At 50.5% G+C, this 22,256-nt stretch overlaps 1 protein-coding gene across 2 annotated transcripts in view; it reads left to right on the plus strand.

The window, feature by feature from the left end:
- The window catches only part of LOC133352321 (procollagen-lysine,2-oxoglutarate 5-dioxygenase 1-like), a 37,313-nt gene extending 15,655 nt beyond the window's left edge, over positions 1 to 21,658 (plus strand). The window contains exons 9-20 of one of the 2 annotated variants that reach the window (XR_009756256.1): positions 9,940 to 10,071; positions 10,424 to 10,545; positions 12,578 to 12,682; positions 13,757 to 13,882; positions 15,226 to 15,373; positions 16,244 to 16,357; positions 18,268 to 18,336; positions 19,006 to 19,110; positions 19,252 to 19,395; positions 20,027 to 20,152; positions 20,360 to 20,580; positions 21,461 to 21,658. Coding sequence is in view for 1 of the 2 variants with exons in the window: in XM_061567912.1 (XP_061423896.1) it covers positions 9,940 to 10,071; positions 10,424 to 10,545; positions 12,578 to 12,682; positions 13,757 to 13,882; positions 15,226 to 15,373; positions 16,244 to 16,357; positions 18,268 to 18,336; positions 19,006 to 19,110; positions 19,252 to 19,395; positions 20,027 to 20,152; positions 20,360 to 20,515 (1,347 nt within the window). In the remaining variant the exon portion in view is untranslated. Of the gene's footprint in view, positions 1 to 9,939; positions 10,072 to 10,423; positions 10,546 to 12,577; positions 12,683 to 13,756; positions 13,883 to 15,225; positions 15,374 to 16,243; positions 16,358 to 18,267; positions 18,337 to 19,005; positions 19,111 to 19,251; positions 19,396 to 20,026; positions 20,153 to 20,359 lie in introns of both variants that reach the window. The other variant, XM_061567912.1, reaches the window with a different exon arrangement.
- The last annotated feature ends 598 nt before the right edge of the window (positions 21,659 to 22,256 follow it).

Consider the following 22,256-nt stretch of genomic DNA (forward strand, 5'->3'; position numbering starts at 1 on the left):
CCTTTTAATCTGCCAACAAAACTGACACCTTTTTTTTACAAGGAGTCATGTTTGCATTGACCACAATACCTGCGGTCGGAATGCAAACAAAAAACACAACTCTGATAATGTATGCACTGTCCTTGAAATTGATTGGTCCACACCCGAGACAGCTTTTCTTAGAGCCTAGTCTCACATGGTGAATATTCGAAGATGTAAAATATATATATAAAGGAAAGATTAAAAGAACTAACACCGCTGACACCCACTGGAAAATCGCAAAGCAATTCTGTAACCCACAATGCAACACTGCGGTCGCCACTGTGCAGTGCCAGGACTAGACTGGTGCTGCACGTGGCGTTTCAGCGCGGGGCTCGGTACACGGTCGGCTACGTACGGTGCAAAAGAAGTTCAGCGTACGTACATACATAGCCACGCACGGGACTACGAGGACACAGCTTACTCGCAACGATCCCCAGTCCGGTAGAGCCAGAGAGACTCTTGAGTCGATTAGCCCAGACCTGATATGTCACGTGAAGGTACCATCTAGGGCAGGGGTCGGCAACCTACGGCTCCGGAGCCGCATGCGGCTCTTTACAGGCTGCTTCTTGACGATGAGTACGTATGTACTCAGATGCATTGCGGCTCTTGAAATACTGAATTTTGTACCGAATTGGAAAGAAATGGCTCTTCTTGTTATTTTGGTTGCCGACCCCTGATCTAGGGTGACATCAATTTCCTGGGTTCAAATATGTACGCATGTACATTGAAATTATTTTTCACCGTAACGTAGCCAACCACCCTAATCAGAGATGCGGGGGAAGGACAACAGACTGTGGATCTTTGTGTGAGTCTATGGGTCTCTGTGTGAGTCTATGGATCTCTGTGTGAGTCTATGGGTCTGTGTGTGAGTCTATGGGTCTCTGTGTGAGTCTATGGGTCTCTGTATGAGTCTATGGGTCTCTGTGTGAGTCTATGGGTCTATGTGTGAGTCTATGGATCTCTGTGTGAGTCTATGGATCTCTGTGTGAGTCTATGGGTCTGTGTGTGAGTCTATGGGTCTGTGTGTGAGTCTATGGGTCTCTGTGTGAGTCTATGGGTCTATGTGTGAGTCTATGGATCTATGTGTGAGTCTATGGATCTATGTGTGAGTATATGGATCTCTGTGTGAGTCTATGGATCTCTGTGTGAGTCTATAGGTCTGTGTGTGAGTCTATGGGTTTCAGTGTGTGTCTATCTGTCTCTGTGTGAGTCTATGTATGCATGTATAAATCAGTTCTTAAGAAATTATTTTTTTCAATCTAAATTTAAAAGTGCATAACAAACAATCTGTGTGGCCAATGCCAGTGAATTATTGTATGTGATAAGCCTTAGACGTGAGAGGGGTTCTCAAGTAATTCATTCTCATTAGGCATGTAAATAAATCAGTACGGCTGACGTTTTGCTAACTAGTTGTACAAAGGCAAAAATCTCTCGTATAGCCTTTAACAAACTGTTGGGGACAACCGCTATTAGCGAGCACCTCTGCAAGGCCGGCATGGGACACGGTGGGTGGCCAGCACCACGCCCGGCCGCCTTTGTCTCCCTAGTGGCCATGTTTACACATACCGTACCAGGTGCTCATTTAAGGCTGAGTCGACCTAGGAGAGGCCCAGGACCGGTTCAGATAATCATCACTGGTGTTACCGTAAGCGAGAATCGAATTAGGGTTTGCGTCCACGACCGCTCCCCACATATCTCTGTGAATATCTCTGTGAATATATCTGTGAATATGTGCACACAAAGACAAAGCTTCCCCATATAATCTTAACGGACTGTAGGCACTAGTGCTGTTAGCGATCACCTATGAAGGCCGGCAGAGCGTACGAGGACGTGGGTAGCCAGCACCACGCCGGGCCGCCTTTGCCTCCCCAGTGATGATGTTTAGACATCGCACCAGGTACTCATTTGAGCCCCAGGACCGGTTTAGATACTTGTCACTGGTGTTGGCCTCGAGCGGGAATCGAACTCGGGTCGCCGAGTTCGTAGCGTCGCGCACTAATCTCTAGGCCACCGCTCCCTATACCACTGTGTGGGGAGACAAACACAGGCACACACGAGACACACACGTGGCACACACGTGGCGACCAGGTGCAGTAAAAACAACTTGCGCGGTAGAATTTTTGGGGTTTGAAACCAGAGACGCGCAGCAGCAACGACCGCAAGAATCTGATCGCTGGGACAGATGGAAAGCATTAGAGAGAGAGAGGAACAGTGGGTTTCATGGCCATTTTAGAGAGACACTGACTGGGTTTCATGGCCATCACGGAGATGCAATGACTATAGGCTACTCACCTTTTGCCCATCCAAGGACGGGTGTATTGCAGTAAATCAGAAACTTGAAAGCGAAATTCAGACCGCGACGTCATATATTCATTGCATCAATTCGTGTGCAATTTGTAAGGACGCGGTGACACAGACTTATTTCATTATTTCATGTTAAGGTTATAATCCCTTGTTCATCACGACCTCCTTTTTACTTCGATGTCTCAACAGCGTGACGGAGATCACGTGACGTGAAGGTTCTGCCTTTGTAGTGAGGGTTGTGAGTTGACGCCGCGGAGGGGGGAGGAGGCGCCTCGCCCCCCCCCCATGTGGAGTGACGTCAGCTGCTAATTATTATTAATGGGGGGGGGGGGGGGGTGTCCATTTGGAGGACGTCACCTGATCATGAATATTAATAAGGGGGGCTATTCGATGTGGAGTGACGTCCCGAGGGTTAAGTACAGACATTCCTGGGTGATTATGGTAGGTATGGGCAATGTTTAGTCTATGGGCAATGTTAAGTCTATGGGCAATATTAAGTCTATGGGCAATGTAAGTCTATAGGCAATGTAAGTCTATGGGCAATGTAAGTCTATGGGCAATGTTAAGTCTATGGGCAATATTAAGTCTACGGGCAATGTTAAGTCTATTGGAAATGTTAAGTCTATTGGAAATGTTAAGTCAATGGGCAATGTAAGTCTATAGGCAATGTTAGTCTATGGGCAATGTTAAGTCTATGGGCAATGTAAGTCTATGGGCAATGTTAAGTCTATTGGAAATGTTAAGTCAATGGGCAATGTTAAGTCTATGGGCAATGTTAAGTCTATGGGCAATGTTAAGTCTGTGGGCAATGTTAAGTCTGTGGGCAATGTTAAGTCTGTGGGCAATGTTAAGTCTATGGGCAATGTTAAGTCTGTGGGCAATGTTAAGTCTATGGGCAATGTTAAGTCTGTGGGCAATGTTAAGTCTATGGGCAATGTTAAGTCTATGGGCAATGTTAAGTCTATGGGCAATGTTAAGTCTGTGGGCAATGTTAAGTCTATGGGCAATGTTAAGTCTGTGGGCAATGTTAAGTCTATGGGCAATGTTAAGTCTATTGGCAATGTTAAGTCTATGGGCAATGTAAGTCTGTGGGCAATGTTAAGTCTATGGGCAATGTTAAGTCTGTGGGCAATGTTAAGTCTGTGGGCAATGTTAAGTCTGTGGGCAATGTTAAGTCTGTGGGCAATGTTAAGTCTATGGGCAATCTTCTTGTTTCTTTCGGTAAAGTCACGTAGAAGGGAAGTAATAAGTAACTTCCCTTCTACGTGACTTTACCGAAAGAAACAAGAAGATGAATCCCTGCAGTCACGAAAGCTTTAAATCGAAATCTATGGGCAATGTTAAGTCTGTGGGTAATGTTAAGTCTGTGGGCAATGTTAAGTCTATTGGCAATGTTAAGTCTATGAGCAATGTAAGTCTATGGGCAATGTAAGTCTATGGGCAATGTAAGTCTATGGGCAATGTAAGTCCATGGGCAATGTTAAGTCTATGGGCAATGTTAAGTCTGTGGGCAATGTTAAGTCTATAGGCAATGTTAAGTCTATGGGCAAAGTAAGTCTATGGGCAATGTAAGTCCATGGGCAATGTTAAGTCTATGGGCAATGTTAAGTCTGTGGGAAATGTTAAGTCTATAGGCAATGTTAAGTCTATGGGCAATGTGAATCTATGGGCAATGTAAGTCTATGGGCAATGTAAGTCTGTGGGCAATGTAAGTCTATGGGCAATGTTAAGTCTATGGGCAATGTAAGTCTATGGGCAATGTGAGTCTATGGGCAATGTAAGTCTATGGGCAATGTAAGTCTATGGGCAATGTAAGTCTATGGGCAATGTGAGTCTATGGGCAATGTTAAGTCTATGGGCAATGTTAAGTCTATGGGCAATGTAAGTCTATGGGCAATGTGAGTCTATGGGCAATGTGAGTCTATGGGCAATGTAAGTCTGTGGGCAATGTAAGTCTATGGGCAATGTAAGTCTATGGGCAATGTAAGTCTATGGGCAATGTTAAGTCTATGGGCAATGTTAAGTCTATGGGCAATGTAAGTCTATGGGCAATGTTAAGTCTATGGGCAATGTGAGTCTATGGGCAATGTTAAGTCTATAGGCAATGTTAAGTCTATGGGCAATGTGAGTCTATGGGCAATGTGAGTCTATGGGCAATGTTAAGTCTATGGGCAATGTTAAGTCTATAGGCAATGTAAGTCTATGGGCAATGTTAAGTCTATGGGCAATGTAAGTCTATGGGCAATGTGAGTCTATGGGCAATGTGAGTCTATGGGCAATGTAAGTCTATGGGCAATGTAAGTCTATGGGCAATGTAAGTCTATGGGCAATGTTAAGTATATGGGCAATGTTAGTCTATGGGCAATGTAAGTCTATGGGCAATGTAAGTCTATGGGCAATGTAAGTCTATGGGCAATGTTAAGTCTATGGGCAATGTAAGTCTATGGGCAATGTTAAGTCTATGGGCAATGTGAGTCTATGGGCAATGTGAGTCTATGGGCAATGTAAGTCTATGGGCAATGTTAAGTCTATGGGCAATGTTAAGTGTATAGGCAATGTAAGTCTATGGGCAATGTTAAGTCTATGGGCAATGTAAGTCTATGGGCAATGTGAGTCTATGGGCAATGTTAAGTCTATGGGCAATGTTAAGTCTATGGGCAATGTGAGTCTATGGGCAATGTGAGTCTATGGGCAATGTAAGTCTATGGGCAATGTTAAGTCTATGGGCAATGTTAAGTCTATAGGCATTGTAAGTCTATGGGCAATGTTAAGTCTATGGGCAATGTAAGTCTATGGGCAATGTGAGTCTATGGGCAATGTGAGTCTATGGGCAATGTAAGTCTGTGGGCAATGTAAGTCTATGGGAAATGTTAAGTCTATAGGCAATGTAAGTCTATGGGCAATGTAAGTCTATGGGCAATGTAAGTCTATGGGCAATGTTAAGTATATGGGCAATGTTAGTCTATGGGCAATGTAAGTCTATGGGCAATGTAAGTCTATGGGCAATGTAAGTCTATGGGCAATGTTAAGTCTATGGGCAATGTAAGTCTATGGGCAATGTTAAGTCTATGGGCAATGTAAGTCTATGGGCAATGTTAAGTCTATGGGCAATGTAAGTCTATGGGCAATGTTAAGTCTATGGGCAATATAAGTCTATGGGCAATGTTAAGTCTATGGGCAATGTAAGTCTATGGGCAATGTTAAGTCTATGGGCAATGTTAAGTCTATGGGCAATGTTAAGTCTATGGGCAAAGTAAGTCTATGGGCAATGTTAAGTCTATGGGCAATGTGAGTCTATGGGCAATGTGAGTCTATGGGCAATGTAAGTCTATGGGCAATGTTAAGTCTTTGGGCAATGTTAAGTCTATAGGCAATGTAAGTCTATGGGCAATGTTAAGTCTATGGGCAATGTAAGTCTATGGGCAATGTGAGTCTATGGGCAATGTGAGTCTATGGGCAATGTAAGTCTATGGGCAATGTAAGTCTATGGGCAATGTAAGTCTAGGGCATGTAAGTCTATGGGCAATGTTAAGTATATGGGCAATGTTAGTCTATGGGCAATGTAAGTCTATGGGCAATGTAAGTCTATGGGCAATGTAAGTCTATGGGCAATGTTAAGTCTATGGGCAATGTAAGTCTATGGGCAATGTTAAGTCAATGGGCAATGTGAGTCTATGGGCAATGTGAGTCTATGGGCAATGTAAGTCTATGGGCAATGTTAAGTCTATGGGCAATGTTAAGTCTATAGGCAATGTAAGTCTATGGGCAATGTTAAGTCTATGGGCAATGTAAGTCTATGGGCAATGTGAGTCTATGGGCAATGTTAAGTCTATGGGCAATGTTAAGTCTATGGGCAATGTGAGTCTATGGGCAATGTGAGTCTATGGGCAATGTAAGTCTATGGGCAATGTTAAGTCTATGGGCAATGTTAAGTCTATAGGCAATGTAAGTCTATGGGCAATGTTAAGTCTATGGGCAATGTAAGTCTATGGGCAATGTGAGTCTATGGGCAATGTGAGTCTATGGGCAATGTAAGTCTGTGGGCAATGTAAGTCTATGGGCAATGTTAAGTCTATAGGCAATGTAAGTCTATGGGCAATGTAAGTCTATGGGCAATGTAAGTCTATGGGCAATGTTAAGTATATGGGCAATGTTAGTCTATGGGCAATGTAAGTCTATGGGCAATGTAAGTCTATGGGCAATGTTAAGTCTATGGGCAATGTTAAGTCTATGGGCAATGTTAAGTCTATGGGCAATGTAAGTCTATGGGCAATGTTAAGTCTATGGGCAATGTAAGTCTATGGGCAATGTTAAGTCTATGGGCAATGTAAGTCTATGGGCAATGTTAAGTCTATGGGCAATGTAAGTCTATGGGCAATGTTAAGTCTGTGGGCAATGTTAAGTCTATGGGCAATGTTAAGTCTGTGGGTAATGTTAAGTCTGTGGGCAATGTTAAGTCTATTGGCAATGTTAAGTCTATGAGCAATGTAAGTCTATGGGCAATGTAAGTCTATGGGCAATGTAAGTCTATGGGCAATGTAAGTCCATGGGCAATGTTAAGTCTATGGGCAATGTTAAGTCTGTGGGCAATGTTAAGTCTATAGGCAATGTTAAGTCTATGGGCAAAGTAAGTCTATGGGCAATGTAAGTCCATGGGCAATGTTAAGTCTATGGGCAATGTTAAGTCTGTGGGAAATGTTAAGTCTATAGGCAATGTTAAGTCTATGGGCAATGTGAATCTATGGGCAATGTAAGTCTATGGGCAATGTAAGTCTGTGGGCAATGTAAGTCTATGGGCAATGTTAAGTCTATGGGCAATGTAAGTCTATGGGCAATGTGAGTCTATGGGCAATGTAAGTCTATGGGCAATGTAAGTCTATGGGCAATGTAAGTCTATGGGCAATGTGAGTCTATGGGCAATGTTAAGTCTATGGGCAATGTTAAGTCTATGGGCAATGTAAGTCTATGGGCAATGTGAGTCTATGGGCAATGTGAGTCTATGGGCAATGTAAGTCTGTGGGCAATGTAAGTCTATGGGCAATGTAAGTCTATGGGCAATGTAAGTCTATGGGCAATGTTAAGTCTATGGGCAATGTTAAGTCTATGGGCAATGTAAGTCTATGGGCAATGTTAAGTCTATGGGCAATGTGAGTCTATGGGCAATGTTAAGTCTATAGGCAATGTTAAGTCTATGGGCAATGTGAGTCTATGGGCAATGTGAGTCTATGGGCAATGTTAAGTCTATGGGCAATGTTAAGTCTATAGGCAATGTAAGTCTATGGGCAATGTTAAGTCTATGGGCAATGTAAGTCTATGGGCAATGTGAGTCTATGGGCAATGTGAGTCTATGGGCAATGTAAGTCTATGGGCAATGTAAGTCTATGGGCAATGTAAGTCTATGGGCAATGTTAAGTATATGGGCAATGTTAGTCTATGGGCAATGTAAGTCTATGGGCAATGTAAGTCTATGGGCAATGTAAGTCTATGGGCAATGTTAAGTCTATGGGCAATGTAAGTCTATGGGCAATGTTAAGTCTATGGGCAATGTGAGTCTATGGGCAATGTGAGTCTATGGGCAATGTAAGTCTATGGGCAATGTTAAGTCTATGGGCAATGTTAAGTCTATAGGCAATGTAAGTCTATGGGCAATGTTAAGTCTATGGGCAATGTAAGTCTATGGGCAATGTGAGTCTATGGGCAATGTTAAGTCTATGGGCAATGTTAAGTCTATGGGCAATGTGAGTCTATGGGCAATGTGAGTCTATGGGCAATGTAAGTCTATGGGCAATGTTAAGTCTATGGGCAATGTTAAGTCTATAGGCATTGTAAGTCTATGGGCAATGTTAAGTCTATGGGCAATGTAAGTCTATGGGCAATGTGAGTCTATGGGCAATGTGAGTCTATGGGCAATGTAAGTCTATGGGCAATGTTAAGTCTATAGGCAATGTAAGTCTATGGGCAATGTAAGTCTATGGGCAATGTAAGTCTATGGGCAATGTTAAGTATATGGGCAATGTTAGTCTATGGGCAATGTAAGTCTATGGGCAATGTAAGTCTATGGGCAATGTAAGTCTATGGGCAATGTTAAGTCTATGGGCAATGTAAGTCTATGGGCAATGTTAAGTCTATGGGCAATGTAAGTCTATGGGCAATGTTAAGTCTATGGGCAATGTAAGTCTATGGGCAATGTTAAGTCTATGGGCAATATAAGTCTATGGGCAATGTTAAGTCTATGGGCAATGTAAGTCTATGGGCAATGTTAAGTCTATGGGCAATGTTAAGTCTATGGGCAATGTTAAGTCTATGGGCAAAGTAAGTCTATGGGCAATGTTAAGTCTATGGGCAATGTGAGTCTATGGGCAATGTGAGTCTATGGGCAATGTAAGTCTATGGGCAATGTTAAGTCTTTGGGCAATGTTAAGTCTATAGGCAATGTAAGTCTATGGGCAATGGTAAGTCTATGGGCAATGTAAGTCTATGGGCAATGTGAGTCTATGGGCAATGTGAGTATGGGCAATGTAAGTCTATGGGCAATGTAAGTCTATGGGCAATGTAAGTCTATGGGCAATGTTAAGTATATGGGCAATGTTAGTCTATGGGCAATGTAAGTCTATGGGCAATGTAAGTCTATGGGCAATGTAAGTCTATGGGCAATGTTAAGTCTATGGGCAATGTAAGTCTATGGGCAATGTTAAGTCTATGGGCAATGTGAGTCTATGGGCAATGTGAGTCTATGGGCAATGTAAGTCTATGGGCAATGTTAAGTCTATGGGCAATGTTAAGTCTATAGGCAATGTAAGTCTATGGGCAATGTTAAGTCTATGGGCAATGTAAGTCTATGGGCAATGTGAGTCTATGGGCAATGTTAAGTCTATGGGCAATGTTAAGTCTATGGGCAATGTGAGTCTATGGGCAATGTGAGTCTATGGGCAATGTAAGTCTATGGGCAATGTTAAGTCTATGGGCAATGTTAAGTCTATAGGCAATGTAAGTCTATGGGCAATGTTAAGTCTATGGGCAATGTAAGTCTATGGGCAATGTGAGTCTATGGGCAATGTGAGTCTATGGGCAATGTAAGTCTGTGGGCAATGTAAGTCTATGGGCAATGTTAAGTCTATAGGCAATGTAAGTCTATGGGCAATGTAAGTCTATGGGCAATGTAAGTCTATGGGCAATGTTAAGTATATGGGCAATGTTAGTCTATGGGCAATGTAAGTCTATGGGCAATGTAAGTCTATGGGCAATGTAAGTCTATGGGCAATGTTAAGTCTATGGGCAATGTAAGTCTATGGGCAATGTTAAGTCTATGGGCAATGTAAGTCTATGGGCAATGTTAAGTCTATGGGCAATGTAAGTCTATGGGCAATGTTAAGTCTATGGGCAATGTAAGTCTATGGGCAATGTTAAGTCTATGGGCAATGTAAGTCTATGGGCAATGTTAAGTCTATGGGCAATGTTAAGTCTATGGGCAATGTTAAGTCTATGGGCAAAGTAAGTCTATGGGCAATGTTAAGTCTATGGGCAACATTAAGTCTGTGGGCAATGTTAAGTCTATGGGCAAAGTAAGTCTATTATTGGGGTGCTGTGTGGCAATGGTGGTGGTGGTGGTGCCAGGAGCGCCTGCTGCCCCGCGTGCTCGTGGCCCTCTTCGTGGAGACGCCGGCTCCCTTCTTGCCCGACGCGCTGCAGCGGATACTCGCGATGGCCTACCCGGCGTCACGCGTCGCGCTGCTCGTGCACTGCACGGTGAGGGCCGCCGTGGCGGCGCCGGTGGCCGTGATGGTGCTGCTGATGATGATGGTGATGATGATGGTGCTAGTGATGATGATGGTGCTGCTGATGATGATGGTGCTGGTGATGATGATGACGCTACTGCTGCCCCCACTGCCACCGATGATGCTGCTGCTGATGCTGCTGATGCTGGTGGCCGTGATGCTGCTGATTATGCTGCTGATGATGATGACGACGATGATGATGCTGCTGTTAATGCTGCTGCTGGTGACGACGGTGATGCTGCTGATGCTGGTGGTCGTGATGATGCTGATTACGCTCCTGATGATGCTAATGACGATGACGGTGACGGTGCTGTTCCCTGCAGGTGAAGCATCAGCAGGCTCAGGTGAGTCGTTTCCTCACAGACCACGGGGCTCAGTTTGAGTCGGCCCGTGTCCTGGACCAGACCTCTTCCCTTAGCCCCTCGGAGGCCAGGGAGAGCGCCGCGTGAGTAGCAGCAACAACAACATCAACAACAACATCAACAACATCAACAACAACATCAACAGCAGCATCATCAATAACATTAACAACAATATCAAAAACAACATCATCAACAACATCAACAACATCAGCAACATTAGCAACATCAACAACAATAACAACATCAACAACATCAACAACATCAGCAACATTAGCAACATCAACAACAATAACAACATCAACAACATCAGCAACATCAGCAACATCAACAATAACAACAACATTACTTGCATTTGTATTACGGCCGGCAGGGTGGCAGTGCAGTGCTGAAGAAGATCGTGGGTTCGATTCTGGTGCTAGGCGCCCTCTCTGTGCTGACTTTGTAGGTCTCTTCCCTCTGTTCTGCAGAGTGTGCGTGAGTGTGTGAGTGTGCGTGAGTGTGCGTGAGTGTGTGTGAGTGAGTGTGTGTGAGTGTGCGTGAGTGTGCGTCAGTGAGTGTGAGTGAGTGTGAGTGAGTGTGTGTGCGTGAGTGTGCGTGAGTGAGTGAGTGTGCCTGAGTGTGCGTCAGTGAGTGTGAGTGAGTGTGCGTGAGTGTGTGTGAGTGTGCGATTCTGGTGCTAGGCGCCCTCTCTGTGCAGACTTTGTAGGTCTCTTCCCTCTGTTCTGCAGAGTGTGCGTGAGTGTGTGAGTGTGCGTGAGTGTGCGTGAGTGTGTGTGAGTGAGTGTGTGTGAGTGTGCGTGAGTGTGCGTCAGTGAGTGTGAGTGAGTGTGAGTGAGTGTGTGTGCGTGAGTGTGCGTGAGTGAGTGAGTGAGTGTGCGTCAGTGAGTGTGAGTGAGTGTGCGTGAGTGTGTGTGAGTGTGCGATTCTGGTGCTAGGCGCCCTCTCTGTGCAGACTTTGTAGGTCTCTTCCCTCTGTTCTGCAGAGTGTGCGTGAGTGTGTGAGTGTGCGTGAGTGTGCGTGAGTGTGCGTGAGTGAGTGTGTGTGAGTGTGCGTGAGTGTGCGTCAGTGAGTGAGTGTGTGTGTGAGTGAGTGTGAGTGAGTGTGAGTGAGTGAGTGAGTGTGAGTGTGCGTGAATGTGCGTCAGTGAGTGTGCGTGAGTGAGTGTGTGTGAGTGTGCGTGAGTGTGCGTCAGTGAGTGAGTGTGTGTGTGTGAGTGAGTGTGAGTGAGTGTGAGTGAGTGAGTGAGTGTGAGTGTGCGTGAGTGTGCGTCAGTGAGTGTGCGTGAGTGTGATTGATTGTGAGTGAGTGTGAGTGTGCGTGAGTGTGAGTGAGTGTGCGTGAGTGTGTGTGAGTGAGTGTGTGTGAGTGAGTGAGTGTGCGTGAGTGTGAGTGTGCGTGAGTGCGTGAGTGCGTGAGTGAGTGAGCGTGAGTGAGCGTGAGTGTGATTGAGTGTGAGTGAGTGAGAGTGAGTGTGCGTGAGTGAGTGTGAGTGAGTGTGCGTGCGTGAGTGAGTGTGCGTGAGTGAGTGTGCGTGAGTGTGTGAGTGTGCGTGAGTGAGTGTGCGTGAGTGAGTGTGCGTGAGTGAGTGAGTGTGAGTGAGTGTGAGTGAGAGTGAGTGTGCGTGAGTGAGTGTACGTGAGTGTACGTGAGTGAGTGAGTAAGTGTGAGTGAGTAAATGTGCGTGAGTGTGAGTGAGTGTGCGTGAGTGAGTGTGCGTGAGTGAGTGTACGTGAGTGTGAGTGAGTGTACGTGAGTGTGAGTGAGTGTGTGAGTGAGTGTGATTGAGTGTACGTGATTGAGTGTGAGTGAGTGCGCGTGAGTGAGTGTACGTGAGTGTGAGTGAGTGTGCTTGAGTAAATGTACGTGAGTGTGAGTGAGTGTGCGTGAGTGTGTGTACGTGAGTGTGAGTGAGTGTGCTTGAGTGAGTGTGAGTTGTGGGAAGCGGTAGTGGAGCGGTCAGCGTACTACACTACGGACCCGGCAACCCGAGTTCGATTCCCACTCAGTGATGATTATGTGAACCGGTATGGGCCTCCCCTCAGTAGCTCGCTAACGGCACTTGCCCCAACAGTCGAGTTGAAGGCGACACGGGGGAGCTTTGTCTCTACGTGCAGGGCGGTGTGTCGGGACGACCCCGGCTGCGACTTCTACCTGAGTCTGGATGCCGGCGTCGCCCTCACGAACCGCCACTCCCTGCGCCTCCTCATCCAGCAGAACAGGTGTGGGCCGCCACAAAGACAAAGGTCCCCCGTGTAGGCTCTACAGACGTTTGGTGCCGATGATGATGATGACGACACGACTGCTGCCCCACTGACACTGATGATGCTGCTGATGCTGCTGCTGATGCTGCTGATGCTGCTGCTGCTGATGCTGCTGCTGATGCTGCTGCTGCTGCTGTTGATGCTGGTGGCCGTGATGGTTCTGATTGTGCTACTGATGACGAGTGCTGTGAAGAGAGCACCTTGCAATGGCCGGGACGGCGCACGAGGGGGTGAGTGACCAGCACCACGCCCTCATCGCCCCAGGCACTCATTTGAGGCCGAGTCGACCTAGGGACCGGTTCAGATAATCGTCACTGACGTTGGTGGCCATGGGCAGGAATCGAACTCGGGTTGCTTGGTCCGTCAGGCAGCGCGCTAACCGCTACACCACCGCTCCCCAACCACGCACAACAACAACAACAACCGCCATTCGCTACTAAGTGGCGGTAACGTCACCACGGTGCCTGTGCCAGGCTAGGTGTACTTTTCAGGCCACGTGAAGTGTCGAACGCCCGCTGGCAGGAGGTCACGGGGCAGACCCAGCAGGTGCCACGGGTCGACTGACTGAGATGACTGGCTGATGCACCGCCTGTGCCCCCTAGTGTGCCAACTCGCCGTGCAGAGTGCAGCGGCACATTAAATACGCACTACAATGACAATAGTTTAAAGCGATTTGAAGCATGTTTTATTTGGGGGGGGGGGGGTGGGCAGAGCTTCGTGACGTCATATTTGAGGGGGGGGTCTGACTTTTTGTGACGCCGTGTGACGAGGGGGGGGGGGGTAAAAAATCGTCCAAAATCGCGTGACGTCATTTATGGACGGCCCCTAAGGCTTTGTCGTGCCGTGGGGAGCGGTGGTGCATCGGCGAGCGAGCGCACTGCGCTACGAAGCCGAGTTCACCTGAACAGGTCCGAGGTCTTCCCTGGTTCGATTCGGCCTCAAATGCGCACCTGGTGGGGGAGTGGTGTTAAACGTCGCTGCTGGGCCGTTAAAGGAGTGGGGGGGGGGGGGGCTTTGTCTTCGTGGGCGCAGGAAGGTGCTGGCCCCCCTCGTGTCCCGCCCGGGGAAGCTGTGGTCCAACTTCTGGGGGGCTCGCGGCGAGGACGGCTTCTACGCTCGCTCCGAGGACTACGTGGACATCGTGGCCGGACGCAGAGTGTGCGCTCACACGCACACATTCACACGCTCACACATGTACACACTTACACGCACACTCGCACGCGCTCACACTCACACACTCACGTACTCGCTCACACGCGCACACACACTCACACACTCATAGGCTCACACGCTCACATTCACACACACTCACTCGCTCACACGCGCTCACTCACACGCTCACGTACTCGCTCACACACTCACGTACTCGCTCACACACGCACACACGCGCACACACTCACACACAACCACATGCTCACACACGCACAGACTCACTCGCACGCGTGCGTGCACACAAAGATCCCCCCCCCTACCCCCGCATAGCCTCAACAGGCTGTTGGGGCAAGTGCTGTGAGCCCGGCCGCCTTTGTCTCCCCAGTGGCGATGTTTACACATTCATTAGAGGCTGAGTCGACCTAGAGGAGGCCCAGGATCGGTTCAGATAATAATCACTGGTGTTGGCCAATTAGCGTGAATCTAACCCGGGTCGCCAGGTTCGTCACTCAGCACACAAACTTCTGTTTTTTGCGTTTAGTTTGTTGTCCTTCCCCTGCGCCTCCCATTAGCACGGTTGCCTGCGTAAGGTGCGAAAGAAGTTCTCCACGTACGTACAAGTAGCGGAGGCCCTGGACCGGTTTGAATATTCGCCGCGGCTCGTGGTCTGTGAGCGGGAATTGAAGGGCGGCACGGCACAGCTCCGAGGGGGTGGGTGACCACTTCTAACAAGTCCTGGGCCTCCTCTGGGTTGATTCAGCCTTAAAATGTGTACCTGGTGCGGTGCGTAAACATCAGCGCTGGGGAGACAAAGGCGGCCGGGCGTGGTGCTGCCACCCACCCTCTCGTGTGCCGTGCCGGCCTTCATACAGTGAGGGAAAAAAGTATTTGATCCCCTGCTGATTTTGTACGTTTGCCCACTGACAAAGAAATGATCAGTCTATCATTTTAATGGTAGGTTTATTTGAACAGCGAGAGACAGAATAACAACAAAACCCAGAAGAACGCATGTCAAAAATTTTATAAATTTATTTGCATTTTAATGAGGGAAATAAGTATTTGACCCCTCTGCAAAACATGACTTAGTACTTGGTGGCAAAACCCTTGTTGGCAATCACAGAGGTCAGACGTTTCTTGTAGTTGGCCACCAGGTTTGCACACATCTCATGAGGGATTTTGTCCCACTCCTCTTTGCAGATCTTCTCCAAGTCATTAAGGTTTCGAGGCTGACGTTTGGCAACTCGAACCTTCAGCTCCCTCCACAGATTTTTTGTGTTTGGAGGTGCATGGCTCGCAGCACTTGCCCCAACAGTCTGCGAAGGCTACACGGGGGATCTTTGTCTTCGCAGGGGCGTGTGGAGCGTTCCGCACGTGAGCGCCGTGTACCTGCTGCACGGCTCCGCGCTGCGGGGGGCCCTGGGCGCCCCCCTTTACTCGCAGGGACCGGGGCCCAGCCAGGACCACGAGCTCGCCTTCTCCCACAACCTGCGCAACCGCGTAACCACCACGCAACCACCGCGCAACCAGCACGCAACCACCACCACACAACCACAACCACCACCACACAACCACCACGCAACCACCACCACACAACCACCACCACACAACCACAACCACCACGCAACCACCGTGCAACCACCGCGCAACCAGCACGCAACCACCACCACACAACCACAACCACCACCACACAACCACCACGCAACCACCACCACACAACCACCACCACACAACCACAACCACCACGCAACCACCGTGCAACCACCGCGCAAGCACCACGCAACCAGCACGCAACCACCACCACACAACCACCACGCAACCACCACCACGCAACCACCACGCAACCAGCACGCAACCACCACCACCATCACCACCACGCAACCACCACGCAACCACCGCGCAACCACCACCACCACCACCACGCAACCACCACACAACCGCCGCGCAACCACCACCACCACCACGCAACCACCACACAACCGCCGCGCAACCACCACCACCACCACCACCACCACGCAACCACCACCACCACCACCACGCAACCACCACACAACCGCCGCGCAACCACCACCACCACCACCACGCAACCACCACACAACCGCCGCGCAACCACCACCACCACCACCACCACCACGCAACCACCACACAACCGCCGCGCAACCGCCGCGCAACCGCCGCGCAACCGCCGCGCAACCGCCGCGCAACCGCCGCGCAACCGCCGCGCAACCGCCGCGCAACCGCCGCGCTACTGCACCCTCAGACACTCGCCGACTCCTTGCGCAATCGGATTGCAGCCCATCGCCACTTGTGAGTACAATCATCGAGTCGCCGCTCCGTAACCATGGCGATGTGTCCGGGTGTTGTCTGCAGGGGGTGTTCATGCACCTGACGAACAGGCATGAGTTTGGACACCTGCTGTCGCTAGGCAACCAGACCACCACCCACCTGCACAACGACCTGTGGCAGATGGAGGAGAACCCGCAGGTGAGACGCGGGTGAACGCGACGGCCACGTCGCGGTCTCACGCAGTGGTCCCCCCGGTGGAGCGGGCAGCGACCGTACCCGGCCGCCTTTGTCTCCCCAGTACTCCCGTTTCTTTTCACACCGCACCAAGCACTGATTTAAGGTTGAGTTGACCTGGGGGGTGGGAGATGAAAACTCGGCAGGGCCCCCCCCTGAAGAAGAGTCCTGGGACTCGATGCTGCCTTCGTGGGTAAACGGGCGCGGTTGTCACAATGATATCACTGTGTAACAAAAACATATTTCTTTGATCCTGGGTAGTAAGTGTTATTTCCTAATTGGTTATGCCTCAAAAGTACAGAAAACGGCTATTAGACCCCATAAACTTTGCTTTTGTGACCAGAACATTGACATTTTGAATTGTACCGATTTTCAATGAGAAAACGTGGTCTGCATTTGTGTCTTTCGTTCACGTAAAGTCCTGGTCACAAAAGCAAAGTTTGTGGGGAACAATAATTGCCAGTTTCTATACTTTTGAGGCATATGCAAATTAGAAAATACCCAGGGACAAAAATCGTGTTCCATAGTGTAATAATATTGACGAGTTATAATAATAATAATCATAGGTGCTCGCTCACGGCACTGTGCAGGCTACAAGGGTGTCGTGTGTCACTGCTGGTGCCTGCTCGCACCCGCAGCCCCCCCGCAGCCCCCCCGCAGCCCCCCCGCAGTGAGCACTCGCTAGGCGCAACCCCTGCCGGCCACACCGCTACCCCCCTCCCACTCGCGCACCGTGCCGGCCTTCGTAGGCGCTCGCTAACGGCGCTCGCCTCAATTGCTGGTGTCTGTGGACCAGGGACGTGCGGTCAGGGGAGGCAGGGGAGGCAGAGGCTCACCTGTCATGCTCCAATGAAAACAGCTGTTACGAAAAGTTAAAAAAAGAATAATAAAATAAAATAAATATGAACATTTTTCCACTGATCTGAGTTATAAATGTCATTTCTGTACGATTCCAATCATTTTCTCGTCAAAATCGCTAAATTTGCGGAGCTCCGCTGCAAATACAGGAAGAGACGAGAGGTGAGGCAGCGACGAGCTCAGCCTCCCCTCTGATTGCGCAACCCCTCAGTAACTGGATGGAGCGCGGGCAATCAGCGCGTGCCTGTTACTATCTCAGTATGTCACCAACGTAATGTTTGTAGACCCCTTCATTTAATGTCTTCGCCTTCCATACTCCAGGTAACATATTTCACGTATGTGTATAAAGATATTTAGGCTCGCTGGTCTCGTCATGAAACCGCAATGAAAAAGCACCAGGGGAGGCAGCTATCACATCTGCCTCACTGAGGGGGACGTGTCTAACACGCCCCCCTCCGCGAGACCACGCCCCTCAACGAGGACACGCCCCTCAGCGAGGCCACGCCCCCTCAGTGAGACCACGCCCCTTCAGTGAGGCCACGCCCCCTCAGTGAGGACACACCCCCTCAGCGAGGCCACGCCCCCCTCAGTGTGTGAATCTGGCTCTGACACGAGCCAGTGCCTCCCCAGCCATTGACCTCAGCGCACGTCACTGCTGTTAACATGACGCCGTGATGATGATGATGAGGATGATGGTGACGATGATAATCATGAGAGTGATGACGCTAACTGTGGTAGTGATGTTAATTTGTTGATTCAAGCAATAACGACGACGACAATGATGGCGAGGATGATGATCGAGACGAAGGTGATCATAACGGTGAGGTTGATGGTGACGATGGTGACGATGGTGATGATGATGGTGATGATGGTGACGATGGTGATGATGGTGACGATGGTGACGATGGTGATGATGGTGACGATGGTGATGATGGTGACGATGGTGATGATGGTGACGATGGTGATGATGGTGACGATGGTGACGATGGTGATGATCACGTGCCATCCCTGTGCAGGACTGGCAGGAGAAGTACATCCACGCGGACTACGACAAGATATTTGACGAGCAGAGCATTGTCGAGAAGGTAACGAGGTGGGGCAGGTGGGAACACGTGGCGAGGTGCGTGTATGTCGGTGCGTGTGTCTGTGTGAGTGTGTCTGTGTGAGTGTGTCTGTGTGAGTGTGTCTGTGTGAGTGTGACTGTGTTAGTGTGTCTGTGTGAGTGTGTCTGTGTGTGTGTCTGTGTGCGTGTCTGTGTGAGTGTGTCTGTGTGAGTGTGTCTGTGTGAGTGTGTCTATGTGCGTGCCTGTGTGAGTGTGTCTGTGTTTGTGTGAGTGTGTCTGTGTGCGTGCCTGTGTGTGTGTGTCTGTGTGAGTGTGTGTGTGTCTCTGTGTTTGTGTGTGTCTGTGTGAGTGTGTGTGTGTCTCTGTGTGTGTGTGGGGAGCGGCAGTGAAGCGGTTCGCGCTACGCTGCGCAATAAATCCGGCGACCGAGTTCGATTCCCGCTCACGGGCAACACCAGTGACGATTATCTGAACCGATCCTGTGCCTCCCCTAGGTCGACCCAGCCTCAAATGAGTACCTGGTGCGGTGTGTAAACATCGCCACTGGGGAGACAAAGGCGGTCGGCCGTGGTTCTGGCAACCCACTCCCTCGTGTGCCGTGCCGGCCTTTATAGGTGCTCGCTAACAGCACTTGCCCCAACAGTCTGTTGAGGCTACACGGGGGTTCTTTGTCTTTGTGCGAGTGCGCAGCCGTGTGACGAGGTGTTCTGGTTCCCGCTGTTCTCGGACGCCGCGTGCGACCAAATCATCGAGGAGATGGAGAATCACGGAGAGTGGTCCGGGGGGAAACACGAGGTCACTCGCACCACCAACACCACCGCACAACCACCACCACATCACCACCACCACATCACCACCACCACGCCACCATCCCACCACCACCGTCCTCACAACCACCGCACCACCACCACGATGACGTTGTTGTTGTTGTTGCAGGACAAACGCGTGGGCGGCTACGAGAGCGTGCCCACCGACGACATCCACATGGGGCAGATCGGCTTCCACGACCAGTGGCTCGCCTTCCTGCGCCGCTTCATCAAGCCCGTGGTCGAGAAGATGTACAAGGGCTACGTGACCGAGGCGAGACCCGCGACCACGCCGATGAGCTCCAAGGCGCCCGAAAGCCGCGTTTCCATTACAGTTGCCGCGCGGGGCATGCTGCACTGATGAGATATAGCAATGGTGAAGCCAGGAATAGCCCAGCTGTGTGTGGCTAGGAGGGGCATGCTGCACTGATGAGATATAGCAATGGGGAAGCCAGGAATAGCCCAGCTGTGTGTGTGGCTAGGAGGGGCATGCTGCACTGATGAGCTATAGCGATGGGGAAGCCAGGAATAGCCCAGCTGTGTGTGTGGCTAGGAGGGGCATGCTGCACTGATGAGATATAGCAATGGGGAAGCCAGTAATAGCCCAGCTGTGTGTGGCTAGGAGGGGCATGCTGCACTGATGAGCTATAGCAATGGGGAAGCCAGTAATGATACAGTCATTGCTCAGTGTATTAGGGCACCTCCACACCGATGCTCTCTAAGAAGAGCGAATACGTCAGTATTAATACAACAGTCGTTACGGAAAAATATCGGGCCACTCTAAACTTAAGTCCGGTCAGAAAAAGACAGACGTGATGATTGGTAACGTAGCAGTGGCCATTGCGGTAGCAGGGCTGCAACCCTGCTGATGATCACAAGCCGTGGTGTCGCTCTTTTGAATGCAGTCCCTGAGCGTGCTGAGCTTCGTGGTTCGCTATCGCCCCGATCGTCAGCCGTTCCTACGGCCACACCATGACGCGTCCACCTACACCATCAACGTCGCCCTGAACACCGCCGGGGTCGACTACGAGGTACCGCGCCTCCACCACACCTGCACCACACCTGCACCACACCTCCACCACACCTGCACCACACGGCGACTGCCAACACCACACCCTGGGGTCTCCTGGTCTCCCCACGTCTCGTGTCTATTGTCCCTCTGGGTTTCCCCTTTCATGCCTCCCTCACCTCAACATCTCTCCCGATGTCTCCATCTCATGTCCCCCGCGGTGCCGCAGGGTGGCGGGTGCCGGTTTGCCCGGCAGGAGTGCTCCATCACGGACCCCCGCAAGGGCTGGGCGCTCATGCACCCGGGCCGGCTCACGCACCTGCACGAGGGGCTGCCCACCACGAACGGCACGCGCTACATCGCCGTCAGCTTCGTCGACCCCTAGAGATCCCGCGATCCTGGGAGGCTCAACCGGGACGCGCCGGGAGCCATTCCCCACCTCACGGCCGGGTCCGTGTCCCGCCCGACGCCACGAGTCGTCAGTCCCACCCCTTGGCCCTGCGTGGCCCTGCGTGGCCCTGCGTGGCCCTGCTTGCCCCTCCCTCCACCCCACCGAGCCAGATTCAGACGTCTTCTTCTTATGAGGCCAGCAGCGCGGCACGGTTTGGTTCCCACTGGGCTCGGCAAACAGCCAGTGGAGAAAACCACTCCGTAGTACGTGAGGGTCCTGTGCTGGCTCGGCTCGAGTGTGCCAGTGGAAAATAAGAGGCGTAACAATGAGCTGGCAGCCCCACCCTCAACCAGCCCTGCCCACTTTTACATCGTCACGCCCACTCAGCCACCACCAGCACGAGCAGGTGGCTTTGCCAATGGTGCAGCCCACAGCTCAGAGGCCCCACCCACTACTCAGGTAGCCCCGCCTTTCCCTCACCGTCACGAGTTGACCATGAAGCCACTGTTTTAAGCCAGGGACAAAATTCAGATTTTTACAAAACTTTGGGACAGACTTTGAAATTGGGACCTTCAGTCAAACCAGGGCGTGTTTTTAATAAATAATTATGGTGACGGTGCACAGGCCCCAAGTTGGCAGGCTGGCGGCAGCATACAGCACTGTTCACGTGGCACTGCGATGGATCTAACAATAGTTGTACACGTTTCTTGAATTGAGCAAAGTTGTGAGAACTTGGGAAAACAGATGACGGGAGGGAATGCCAAAGTGACGCAGTGGAACAAACCACGAAGACTCGGCCCCGAAGCTCAAACCCCGAGGATAAGAGCCAGAAACGGCTGGCAACTGAAATCTCCGTGCCTCCTCCCGCTCAGCCTTCTTAACACTCGACATGTGGATTCTGGCTGCCAGCCAGTAACCCCCCCCCCTCGCTTTCCCCAGCTGCTCGTGTCCAGTCGCCGCCTCCGAATTCTACGATGTCTTCCCGCTCGTCTCCGTCTCCACCCTGGAGTCAACGCCGTCACATCTCGCGTGTGTCGTCGGTTCTCTGGCGACGCGCCCTGCCACCACTCCCGGCTCAATCTCCTTCGTCGCTGGGCACGACCACCGCGTTATGGCAGACGCGCGCTGCCCCCCCCCCCCCGCTGCCCCCCCCCCCCCCCGCTGCCCCCCCCCGCTGCTTGGACGTTACGAATAAAAGGATAAGACTTTCTTGTGCAAGTTTGGGTGTCGATCCCTTGAGGGGAGGGGGTGCTGGGGGGGGGGGGGCAACCCGGTGCTGGGGGGTGGGGCAGGGTTCAGTGCGGGTGTCGATAATTACAAGAACAAACTATTTGGCGGAAGTGCATCACGACTGCGTTAGGTTAGATCAGCTGTGGCTGTTATAGTTCCGCAGGCAATCGGCCGCACGCGATTTACAGCGGGTCTCACGCGCGGTGGTGGAGCAGGTTTGATGGGTCTCGGCCCGATCGCCAATAACTGCACGAACACAACTGGAATAACCCGACTTTGCAACTTAAACGTTTACAGAATTCCATCTCCAAGAATGAACGTACGGGACTGACGGTCACGCGACGAGTCTTGCCGTCACGCGCAAGGCAGCGGTCAAGCGATGCCCTCCGTGTACACGAAGCGGGGGGGGGGGAAATCACTTGATGGGGCCTTTCAGGGGGTAGCTCGATCATATCCACTCCCGTGGGCCGTTTCTCTCAGCGCCGATTTCACTGGGAAATTACAG

This window comes from Lethenteron reissneri, chromosome 40 (genome assembly GCF_015708825.2).
Source record: "Lethenteron reissneri isolate LAM-NWPU_2019-01 chromosome 40, ASM1570882v1, whole genome shotgun sequence".
Classification (NCBI taxonomy): Eukaryota; Metazoa; Chordata; class Hyperoartia; order Petromyzontiformes; family Petromyzontidae; genus Lethenteron; species Lethenteron reissneri.